This window comes from Toxoplasma gondii, chromosome VIIa, assembly GCF_000006565.2.
Source record: "Toxoplasma gondii ME49 chromosome VIIa, whole genome shotgun sequence".
Lineage (NCBI taxonomy): Eukaryota > Apicomplexa > Conoidasida > Eucoccidiorida > Sarcocystidae > Toxoplasma > Toxoplasma gondii.
In genome coordinates, this window is record NC_031474.1 from 3261564 (window position 1) to 3273165 (window position 11602).

General features: G+C 52.7%; 2 protein-coding genes across 2 annotated transcripts; one reads left to right on the top strand and one right to left on the bottom strand.

The window, feature by feature from the left end:
• The first annotated feature begins 26 nt into the window (after positions 1-26).
• On the top strand, positions 27-6644 carry TGME49_202520 (hypothetical protein). Its single transcript, XM_018779210.1, has 2 exons — positions 27-1708; positions 2374-6644. Exons 1-2 carry the CDS (start codon positions 1035-1037, stop codon positions 4667-4669), a joined length of 2970 nt encoding a protein of 989 aa, XP_018637398.1. The 5' UTR covers positions 27-1034; the 3' UTR covers positions 4670-6644.
• TGME49_202510 (multi-pass transmembrane protein) lies at positions 5801-9183 on the bottom strand. The gene is made up of 4 exons (XM_002367495.2): positions 8534-9183; positions 8078-8139; positions 7378-7629; positions 5801-6968 (listed from the first exon to the last, which is right to left on the bottom strand). The coding sequence occupies exons 1-4, from the start codon at positions 8845-8847 to the stop codon at positions 6679-6681; spliced, it is 918 nt and encodes a 305-aa protein (XP_002367536.1). The 5' UTR covers positions 8848-9183; the 3' UTR covers positions 5801-6678.
• Positions 9184-11602: the final 2419 nt, after the last annotated feature.

The following is an 11602-nucleotide window of genomic DNA, read 5'->3' on the forward strand; positions in this document are numbered from 1 at the left end:
CCCGCTGACCGAAAAACGTTTTTCTTCCGGCGCAGAGTTTTCTCTCTCCCTCGCATCCGCCTTTTCTCCTCTTGATGGCTGCGTTCGCGTTACTCCATGCGTTTTTTCCGCGTCGTGTATCCGGTATCCTCGGTCGGTTTCCCTCGCTCCGTCGAAGGAGATGCGGCACTGCAAGCCGCCCGGCGCGTTCCCGTCCCCGGAATGGCGTGAGGCCCTGTTCCCATCTTTCCTTTGGGTTCTGAAAAGTCCCGCTTTTTCCGAGTTTTTCCCCCAAGTTTTTGCCGTTTTCTCTCCGGGTTTGACGCCGCACGCGCACTCGCGCAGCCAGAGCGGGTCTTCGTTGTTCTTTACTGTTTTGTGCGGTTTTCTCTCCCTCTCGTCGACGTCTTCTCGACGACGCCCTAAAGCCTTTTTCTTCCAATTAAAGCGCGGAAACGTTTTTTCTCTCCCGAGACACCTGTGAATAGCCGAGGCGCCGCGACGCAGCAGACTCGCAGCCGGAACGCTTGCCTGCGAAAAACAAGACCCACTGAAACAGAAAACTGAACATTCGGGCGCGGTCTATCGCCATTCACTCGCAACTGTCGTGAACCTGCTTTGTAGAGACTTCATCGCACGCGTCTCTAGACATATGTAACCTCCCAGAGCCTTCAAAAGTGGAAGTGGACCCTCCCTGCCCATAATGCGTAAATGCTTCTCTGCAAGTCCGGATGACGCCGCGTGTCACCGGCTCGACTGCTTGCGTGTGTATGTGGAGATTGCTTCCATCAATTTGGATGAATTCGTCATCTGAAGACTAGCTGCAACTCTTTTTTTACGCATGCATGAACGTCTTCTTCGCGTGGAAACGGCGCGAGGTCTCCGGATTGCTCCCGTTCTCTTCGTCCCCTGTCGTCGTTCGCGTCGCTCCTTCTGTGCGCAGTTCTGTCGAGACAGTTTCTCTCCAATCAGGTATCTTCGCCTTGCTCGTTCGTGCACTGTCAGGGGGTCTTGGTCGAATTCGTTTCCAGTTGTGACGATTTCTCTGACGCAGAATGCAGTGGAGAACTCTGCCTCGCCGCCCTCCTTGTAGAATGTTTTCTGCTGCTTCAGAAACGCGCTCCTCTCACAGCGTCTCCCTTCCTCTCTCACTCCCTCTTTCCTCTGAGTCTTGGAGGAAAACCAACTCGGCTGCTCCGCATCTTGCTCCGCGTGCCTCTTATTGCTGCCGGAGACACCCTCCTGCCCTCTCCGCCGAACAACCTCAGTCTGCTCTGCCCTCCTATCGCTCTTCCTTGCGGCCTTCTCTCCCGTGCTCTCCTTCGCTCTCCAGCTCTTCTTCTTTCTCCTGCTCTCCGTGTGTCTCCTCCTCGGCTGCTCTGCCGGGGCGCGAGCGCGGTCGGAAGGAGACAGTGAAGCGGGTGGCTGTCTCCGGACCTTCAGAAGTCAATCGGCGGGATCAAGTGTCTCCAGTGTGGGGTCGGCTCGCGAGGCGGGAGAGGGGCAGACTTTGGGCTGGCGGCAGGCGCGCGGTCAAGGGAGACAGGAACGAAAAAAGAGTTTTTTGCCGCAGAGACTTCTCGGCAATTGGGGTGTCGACTGCGTGGCACAGAGGCCTCAGCGTCTCCTCTGGAACGAACGTCCCTGCCGCCTGTTCAGACAAGAATTTCGACCGAGAAAATGAAGTTGCTTTTTCTGTAGAGAAGGAAAACGCAGGTCCTCGGAACAAGTAAGAGAGAGAAACAAAGTGCGTTTCTGACGTGGTGTGAGCATCGTAAACGCTTTCAGGTTTCTTCTGTCGTTCCTTTTCGGGTGTGGAGAGGGGATCCTGGACACAGGATGTAGCACTGCGACGAACTGCTGCCTTTTCTGTGAATCCCCAAAGTCTAAATTTAGCGGTTATATATATGGTTTTAGAGGAAGCGTGGAGCACAGGCGAATCTGGAGGAAACGCGTTTGTGAGGTGCAGAGGGAGGTCTGTTGAAGACTCTCGTTTTACTTTGAGAAGTTCGTTCCGCCGCGAGATTCAAACCGTGGTTTCGATTGTTCTCTAACGTAGGTCAACAAAAACCAGTGAAGGAGAGGGGTCAAAAGTAAAGGTTTTCCGCGTCTCAGCCAGGAGTCGAGCTTCTCGGTGACCCTCAGAGAAGCCGAAGTTCTTCTTGCGAGAAGTGGTGTCTCTCCATTAAGGAGGAGATTGGCCGCGCGGCGTCTGGGAGAAGCATGAGAAATCAAAAAAGGCGCGAGTCTTGACTCCCTCGTTTCGTGGAGAAGACACTGAGGGCGTTTCCTCGTCGGTTCGAGTGTTCGCCTCTGTTCTGGCGATGTGATGTCTGGAAACGAGAAGAAGAGTTGCACATTTTCGCGGGGTTCCGTATCCATGTTGTCTTGCAGACGAGAAACGCGAGAGCTTCTGGATCCCAGAGAGGAGATGAGGAGGAGGGTATCCGGAGAACGCCAGCGAGAAGGGCCAGCAGGGTCGAGGAAACTCACAAAAAAGTTCTGCCCGGAGTCTGCATCTTTCTCCGTGCACTCTCTTTCTCACGCGAGGGTCTCTTCTGTGAAGAGCCCAGGCGAGAAGAACTCGTCTGTTTCTCCCGCGTTCCTCCTCCCCACTTCAGAGTCAGCAGGCTCAGGGGAGCAGACGAGGAAGCAGTCAGAGAGGTCCAGAGAGAAGACACGGAGACGACGGACGGAGGCCGCAAGCGCAGACCGGGAGCCGGGAAGCCAGAGGCGCGGAGAGGGAAGTGACAAGAAGTGGAAGGTCTCTAGTCCTCGTGTTCGGAGCTCTTCTTCGCGGTGGTTTGGCGGCAGAAGAAAAGGAGTCTCTGCGGTGTCTGTGCGAGGCAACTGGGAGGCGAAACTGTCTCTTTCGGTGGCTTCCAGACTTGCCAAAGAGAAGAAAAATAAAACCGAACTTGGAATGGGGGGTCTCCTCGCGGCGCCTGTGCCTCTCGCTTCGCTGCGTGAGTCGCCGGGTCTCTCATACGACTCAGACGACTCATCCCGGAAGAAGAGAAAGAGCAAAGAGACTCCCAGCGAGCGACAAGGAAAACCACCTCCCAGTCTACTTCCAAATCCTGGCCTCGACTCCAAGAAGCCGATATCTCCCCGTCTTTCTTCTTCCTCTTCTTCCTCGCCTTCCTCTTCTTCCTCTTCTTCCTCTTCTTCCTCTCCGTGTACTTCTTCGATTGTCCCTGGGTTTTTGACTGCGTTGAAGAGGAGACAGCCGCCGCCGCAGCAGAGGTGCAAGAGGAGCACTGCTTGGCGCATGTCTTCGGTGTGTGTGCGGGGAGGAGACGACCGGGGGGTGGGGACGCGGGCGAAGAGTACTTGTCGAACCTCCGACTTCGTCTGTGAATCGGGAAAAGATGGACTGTTGCCCGGAGGACAGAAGGACCTGAAAGAGGAAGGGTGTGGGGTGACGCAGTTGAGGGCGCAGGAAGGTCTCTCGGGGACAGAGAGAGACGGTCCTCTCGGCGAAATGCGAGGCGGGAAGAGGAAAAGAGAAGACAAGCGGGCGGAGGTCCAGCTGGCAAGGAGCGGCGAAGGCCTGAAGACTGAAGAGGAACGCGAGAGGCTGCGCGAGCAGGCTCGACAAGAAAACCTCGCAATTTGGCAGAGAGGACAAGACCTGCTGGAAGAGTCCGCGTTCAGTTCGCAGAGTTCACCCGAGTGGTACACCGCGCCCTGGCGTCGAGCTGCGCTGTCTAAACACAGGGCCGACAGAGAGAAGACGGAGGGTCGCAGCATGTTTGGGACGACAGGAGTGAAGCGCGAAGAGAAGGACTTGGAGAGAAATGCGCCGAAAAGGGAGGAGAATGATGGTAAACGCGAAACAGTAAATACAGAAGAATCGGCAGGTGAAACTGCAGATACAACGACCGACTGTATTGCCAAGCGACGTCCCCTCCGTCGCTGTCGCGTACCACCCCTCTTCTCGTACGCTTCTTTATCTTCTCCGTCTTCTTCATCTTCGTCTTGCTCTTCCACGTCTTCTTCCTCTTCTTCGTCTTCGACTTCCTCTGCGACGTCTTCTCCCTCTTCCTCTTCTTCGTCTTCCTCGGCCGACGGTCGCCGTCGTTCTGCTCGTTTACGCGAAGGCAGTGCCGATATTGTTGGTGTGAATGCGTCCGTGGACGCAGGTCCTGCGAACAGTTGTCAAGTGGTTGCCAGTGCTCGTCGGGCATCTGTTTCTCGCAGTTGTGCAACTGGCGCGTCGAGAGATCTTCCGCCTCGAGCCTGCGCCTCCGCAGAAGTGTCAAGTTTCTCTCTGAACTCTTCCTCGAACTTCAGACACTGTGCGCCTTACGTTCGGAGTCTCGCGCGTCGCGCAGGCTGGGAGCGTGTGCCTCCGTCTCTTCTTCTTCTCTTCGTCGAAGAATTGGGGGCGTCTCTCAGTCGCGGACTGTGGAGGCGCAAGCGCCGGCGAGAAGGAGACAGGCAGTCTCCGCGCGGAGACAGAGAAGACGGTTCGGGAGCGAAGCATCCCGAGAAGAGGCGTCTCGGAGAAGTCGAGCGTCTTCTTCAAGTGCAGAACGAGTGGGAACGCGCGAAAGCTGTCTCGATGTGGAGACGCGCGAGGTCTCAAGGCGCCAGCGAAGGCGAGAGTCTGAAGGAAATTCGATCGAGGCTCAGAGGTCACGCCCACCCCGTCGGATGCTTGGCTCCTGTGTGCGAAGAATTCTAAAAACAGTCGAGAAGAATGGGCGAAATTCGAGCGGCCGAGGAACAGAGTCATCGGACTTCAAGAGGGGGGTACGGCGAGTGTTTTTTGGCGCGCATGCGAAGAAGAGGACAGGGAAGAAAAGGAAGTGTAGGGCGTGAAGGTGCAGATACAGCGTGGAATGTCACTGTGTGGTTTCCGATCGAGGCCAGCTGAGGAAATTCGGCGTCGGAAAGATTCCGAAATCCACGAGAGGAAGCCTCGTGGCTGTAGCATCGCCTCTCACGTAGTTTGCGTGGAAAAACAGGCGCGAAGTGAAGGAAAACAGGTTTTACTGTCAAAGAGTTTCTTCTCGGTGTCTAGGAAACGAGAAACACGGCGACAGGGTCGTCTTTGGTTTTTTTACTGGACAGTCCTTTTGTCAAAGCAGCCACGAAATCTTTTATAAAATGATGTGTACAGAGTCTGTAGTGGAATCTACTAGGGATACACGGACCCAGTTCTCGACGGTCCTTCCAAGCGCATGGATGCATATGTGCAAATGTCTGTGTGTACCTACCAGCTGTCCTGTAAATGTCAAGAGGGCGTGTATTCGTGTATCCTGGATACAAAGTTGTAGGTGGGTGTTTGTTCGCATTCTATGCGATGGCTTCTGAGGAGCCGTCAAATGTTCTTGTGAGGACATCTCTTCTGAAGAGAGACCAGTTTCCGCTGAGGCACCGGGAAAAGTTTTTCGGGATGTGGCCTTCCCCAAGGTAGGCGAAGGGAGTGTCGGGCGTTTCGTCGGCGATGGCTGGCCATCTGGAACAGCGAGGCGTGGAACGATCACAGAAGGAACTCGAAAGAAAAGGTGGACATCCTTTTCACGGGAGTCACAGAAACAGGCGTCCCTTCCTAATGGCTGTACCGGAATAAAGACCCTAGAGCGTCTATTCACACCCTTTTGATATAAAAGTGAACAGGAAGGCACGAAACAAACCGCAGGACTGCGTCATGCTCGCGGAATCACTCGAAAGTGTAGCAGCGGTTCCTTCTCTTTTTGTTCCTCTGTCTGTATTGGAGGCCCGGACGCCACACATACACAGAACGAGCGGCGTCTGCGACGTTTTTCGACTCCGAAGAAAGTATGTAGATCTTTAGCAAAAACTGTCGCTGTGAGTTTCAGCTTGCTGCACTGCGGCTCGGGTTGTCGCCGAGGAACGAGTCCCACTACTCAAATTCGCACTCCGAAGGGCGCTTCCAAGGGCATTATGTTTAGAAAATGACAAACTTTTGGACCCCGAGCAAATCGTTCTCTCGTCCGCAGAGTTGACTCCTGGCGAAACAGGTACGGAACCTGGATCACAACCAAGTTCGGCGCTTACTCGCGTTGCAGAGAGTTGACACTCCGATGAAGCGTGTTTCGTGACCAACTGGCGCTGAGGAGCACCAATGCCCGTAACGGCAGTTTCTAAATGGTTCGTGGTTTCTACTTTCGTGAGCAGCAGTGGCGGGAGAAAAGAGGGTTCTCCCCAGTGTCGGGATCTGATCGGAGAGGTTGGACTCCCATGAGGAAAGCACACAGAAAAAACGGAGTCTCACACCGCATCGGAGAGTCTCCCGCGAACCGGGCCACAACAAGACAAAAACGGGAAGAAGCCACTGTACAAAAATACTCTTGACGCAAACCGTGCGTCGGCAGCTTTGACTGCCACCCCCGACAGGTATGTCTCGAAGTCAGAAACTGCCCAGAACATCGTTTGCCAACAGAATGCACCTTAGCTCATGTCTTCGCGGTTTCTCAACGGTGGATTTATTTTCATTTTCTAGCAACAGCGACGCACTACGACGCTGGTTCTGTGTCCTCTGTCACCAGTTCGCATGTCTGTGGCTATGCCTTTTGCGCATTCGACGACACATGCGTATTCTGTAAACCTAAATGGTTCGGGTATACGCTTTGCATGTTCCGTGTTGCACCGAACAGACATCGTCCTCTTTTTCGCGTGAGAAAACGAATCTCTCTCTCTCTCCGCTCCCCGCAACTTCTTCGCCCTCTATGCTGTGCGAGAGAGGCAAGCCTGAGCCTGTTCTGCGGCAGAGGCAATATCGATCTCTCCGTCAGCAGTCAGTACAGGGGGGCCATAGTAAGCCATGGCGTTTCGCGACTTGTAGTATTCGTTTCTCATGGCAGACTGAGTGAGTTTCACGTCGAAGCGGTGAGAAACCGGCTCAAAGCGAAGAGCCCAGACGAAGCCGAGAGTCAGAGAAACACCCAGCATGATGGTGTACATGGCATCCAACGTCTGGAAGCCCACTGCGCCAAAGGCAGTCAGGCCAATGACCTCTGCAGATAAAGAAGAAGAAAAAGCGAACAACACATCGAAGAAACAGAATAGACGCAAGAGACTAATCAGTCTGGGTGCGTCGGAATCAGAAACTTCTGACTTAAACGCTCATAATTGAAGATGGTTACGTCAAAGAGCACATATCGTTGATACAGGAACAGAGGCAAACAAGTAGGCACGAAGTAGAAACGCATGAAATCGTGTTTCCAAAAATCAGCGGGGGGTGCCCATGGGTGAGTGTAAGAACGCATGCACGAAGTTGTCTGGATACGTATGTTCGTATGCGTAACTGTCTCGATATACTTACCATAGATAGACATAAAAACATCGATTGATAGAGAGCTAAACGGAGATATCCCAGCATATATGATGATGTAAAAGAGTTCCACATGCTGTGTTATTTCTTACCAATGAGAGCGGTGAGCTTGAAGCAGAGGGCACACAGCCAGCCCCAGGCCTCGCCCGCGCCTTCAGAGTGGTAGACCTCGAGGAAGAAGATTCCGGCGCCAATGAACACTAAGGCAAGAGCGTCACAAAGACGAGCGGTGAAGAAAGTGATCCAAGTGGATCCGCCGCCGAGCTGCTTCTGCATCCAGGGGTCATCGAAGTAGTAGTTGGCCGCGTAGAAAACGAGTAGTGAAAGAATCCAGCAGATCACAGCTGCACCGAAAAGGAAACATGTGAAAGTTTGTGTTTTTCGCCACATACATGTGGTGCAGAGAAAGCGACGGCAAAATATCAAGGACGAACAGAAGGAAGGGAGACCGTCGAGGGAGAAACGAGAGGGGATCGTAACCTGTGCGAGGTTTCAGCGAACACCTTAACTGCATGTTCTAAGAGTCGGCCGAACCGAAACGACTCCTGAGAGGAAGTGGAGACAATGAAACAAACAACTAGCAGAAAGATCACCATACTGCATGCCTACCTTTCAAACAACACCAGAAACCAGTCGAAGAGTCCCACATTTGCCTCGTGCACCGTTGAATCTTTACACATATTTGTATGTGTGAAGGAATGTGTACGCCCACTTGTATCTGCGAAGTGGTCACCCTAGATACTTGCATGTTCTTATGGAGTTGCATCATATGTACCGAGAGTTGTAACTTACCGAAGGATGACCCGAACTGGAGGAATTTGGTGCCGGAGCGATAGCCGCGGGATTGTTTGATGCTGAGGTAAGGTTCACGAAAGGCAGGACAGCACAGAAACAGCGTGTAGAACGGAAATGGCAAGGCAAGAAAACGAGACACAGTAAGGCCAGCTCCTGCATCTGTGGTCACGCACAGAGGCAGCAGTCCCCAGAGGGGGCTTTGCTGCGCAGCGTAGAGCACGTGATGAGTTGTACTCATAAAACAAACATACATTGGTCCTGATTTTACAGACACGGGAGTGCGTAGCTCTTCTCAACTGATGCACCTTGAACAATCAGAACATCGCAGATCTGTTGACAAGCGTTCCCCACTGTACGCGGTGTGCAGAGCGGGGCGCGCCTTGCACACTTCGGTTTGTGTCTTTTTCAAGCTGAGGAAGAAGACGGAACGCAACTCATCACAGGCGTTTGTACCTGCTGTCGTCGTCGACGAGAGACTGGAAGGCCATGGTCATGAGGGAACCCATGATGAAGACGCCGCAGCAGAGCTGGACAACCCAGACCGGTGTTTGTCCAACAGCCTCGGGACTAGCGTGAAAGACACTGAGCAGCGCGAGGCTGTTGCTTCCGCTGGCAGAAATGGTGAAAACAATCCCCATGTAGGCGGCCAACTGGGTCAGGAAGCCAAGTCTCAAGTTGTAGTTCACCATGAAATACCAAAAGGGCTCCAATTGTGGGCCGCGCCCTTCGGGCGCTTCGCCGGGTCGGACGACGTACGTCAAGAACATTTTGTCGACGGGAAAACAGATTCTTCTGTGGACGATGACAGGATCAACGATCTATGCAGACGGCCTGCAAGCCAAAGTGTCTTGTGGAATCAAACAGATAGACAGGAAAGCGGAAATCGCGGACGGAAACCGCGCACAATGCACAGTCCTCTCAGCGTGGAAACGAGCGGCACACGCGCGATGCCGGCTTACCCACACGTCTTTTACCGAGTTCTTGTGAGCAGATCCTCGCAGATAAACAACAAAAACTCAACGCATAACTGCAACCCACAGCAGCAACAATAGGAAGAAACCGGGAGAAGAACAGCGCAGCGATGCTTAGGGCCCAGGAAAAGTGGACGAAACGGTCATGTCTTGTCGCAGTCGTCGATTTCCGGTATTCTGGCCATGTGCGCGGCAGCGTACCACATGCAGCAGAAAAAAAGCCGCCCCGTTTCAGTCGGCCAACAACAGAACTGCACCAGGGTCAATGCTGAATGGAGACTTTCTCTATCGAACACCACAGAAACGAGTAGGATAGCGCGGCATTTCCCTCGTAGATGACGGAGTAACTTCAAAAGTAGGGATGCCTAAAGGGGAAAAAGCAACAGTGTCCCGGGAGTCGCAAGTGCACAGTATGTAGTATGTACAGCGTGTGCGCGACGTCACCTTCGACGGCAGGCGTTTACACAGACCGACATTCAAGCAGCTGCGTTTCGGCCTTCAATATCTTCGGTGGAATGCGCTCTGGCGTGAAACTCTTGCACGGGTAAAATCGTGGTAGCCGAATAAAGACGGTATCTTATGCAGCAGTGCCTACTAGCAGCAGTGGGCGTTTTCAATATAGCCTCTGCGGACACCTCTCCTACCTAGACTTATGTCCATAGCAGGGGGGAGGTCTGAGAGGAAGAGAATCTTGAGTGCAGTCAGAGCGTTGTCTGGCTTGCATACGAGAGTAACGCATCTACTGCGAACCTTCTGGGTTCGCACCAGGGCTGTCGCCATACAGTCTCACACAGATGTGTAGGAGATACCAGTACAAGCAATCGTTCAGCAAGGTGGCAGAAGAGAGATGAACATTATCTCATCAGTTTGGCCAGAAAAAGATTTACTGTTTAGGGAGGTTTCTGTTACTCGCCCATAGGGAAGGAAGTACCACACTCTCAAATCTGGTGCAAATCGTCGGGTGCCTCGCAAGTACGTTTCCGTCCTGCGACGTGGTTCAGACAGCGTTGATGGAATTGGCAGACATTTTTTACCCTTGAACAGTCCTTCCACAACAGCAAGCCGTGCAGAAGGTCCCGAAGAAACATGCAAGATTCTTATTGCCATCTTTCTTCGGACTGCGGCAGATGTGCAGAGATGCCCATTAACAAAACAGCAATCACCATTGTCGTCCGTCGCGTTGGACCCTACTCACTAGCGACTGGTACCGCGTATACGCTCGAGCGCTCCTTTTTTCGATAGTGTTACCCTTACTACCTTCCTCGTATGTGCAAGAAGCAGTGCATTTTGCCTCGCCATAAAAAGATACCCAGTCCACATGCGCCTCCAGCCCCAAACTGAGTGGCACTATCCTCTGCTGTCACCTTGGTTTTTATTGGTGACAACAGCTTGTTGTCTCTAAGCAGCAATGTTGCACAGAGATCTCAGAGAGGATCATGACGCCGCTGGCGCTCACACGCGCTCTCTACCCAGTAATGCATCTCGATACAATGAGTAGCTACGACAAATACGAAGAAGCATATGCAAAGTCGATCCGATGTGCAGGCCAGCACCCCTTACGTCCCAGGCAACGTAGTTGTTTATCAAGAATGAGACACACCATCCATAATGTGTCCTTCTCGGATGCTTTGCCGGTTGTGTTGGTGGCATCTTCCGATCGGATTCGTGACTCATATTAATCCGCAAGTTTTCCCTCATCTACAAGTGTGCCTTTGTTTGATCAGCTACACGAGGCCGTAAATGGGAGCATTTCGTGAGTTTTGTGATGTCGATAGTCGCAGAGCAACTGCTTGAGGCAAAATCATGTCGTCGATATCGCAATGAGTTATGCTGCCGCAGTTCCTGTCGCATGTGACACATGGTTGTTTGTTTGCAAATTCTCGCGGATATACCCCGGTGTCTGGCGGTGCAGTAGCTTGCTGAGAACATAGTCTGCGTGACGGCTGGAGGGGGCATAATTGAAAGTTGTACTACTGTTTCCAGCTTATTTGTGCTCAAAAGCCAGTGCCGTCCTGCAGCTTTTGAAACCTAGTTGGAATTGAGAATGGGTTTGTCACCTTAGACGCAGCGAAGACAGGAAAAAGTTGTTGGTCTGTAATTCGCGTTTGAAACGGTGCAGTTTTACGTTTACTCCTGTGGCTACTGCCAATGCGTCTTCCAAACTGTCTGAAAGGTCATTCCGTCCCTAGCTTCCCCGCAGTTGTGGTGCGCTGCTTTTTCTTCGTACACCCGTGTTTGGATCATTTGTGAAATGAGGTGGGCTAACTACATAACCATGAGGACGTCCGCCTGCATTTACCGACTTCTTTTCGAAGTTTTACATGGCCGAACCGCCTACTGCTTTTGTTTTTGTCTCAACACCAACATGTGTGCACGCATTTCGCTCACAGGCATGTTTCATTTGTCTCCGGAATTGCAGCGCAGTGTCTCGAGAACTGTCGATGTTTTAACGTAGTACTCATATGCACCGTTCCTGCGGAAATCTCACAGCCGACACCGACGCAGCAACAGAAATATGCTATCTCTAGTGTTGATTGTGCTAGCCACTTTA

Excerpts from the sequence above, each read along its gene's own strand:
- TGME49_202520 (XM_018779210.1), top strand. The coding sequence starts at position 1,035 with ATGCAGTGGAGAACTCTGCCTCGCCGCCCTCCTTGTAGAATGTTTTCT. Across the intron at positions 1,709-2,373 it reads AACGCAGGTCCTCGGAACAA|ACGAGAAACGCGAGAGCTTC; the intron begins GTAAGAGAGAGA and ends GTTGTCTTGCAG.
- TGME49_202510 (XM_002367495.2), bottom strand. The coding sequence starts at position 8,847 with ATGTTCTTGACGTACGTCGTCCGACCCGGCGAAGCGCCCGAAGGGCGC. Across the intron at positions 8,140-8,533 it reads CTCGTCGACGACGACAGCAG|CATCAAACAATCCCGCGGCT; the intron begins GTACAAACGCCT and ends ACCTTACCTCAG. Across the intron at positions 6,969-7,377 it reads CAAGCTCACCGCTCTCATTG|AGGTCATTGGCCTGACTGCC; the intron begins GTAAGAAATAAC and ends CTTTATCTGCAG.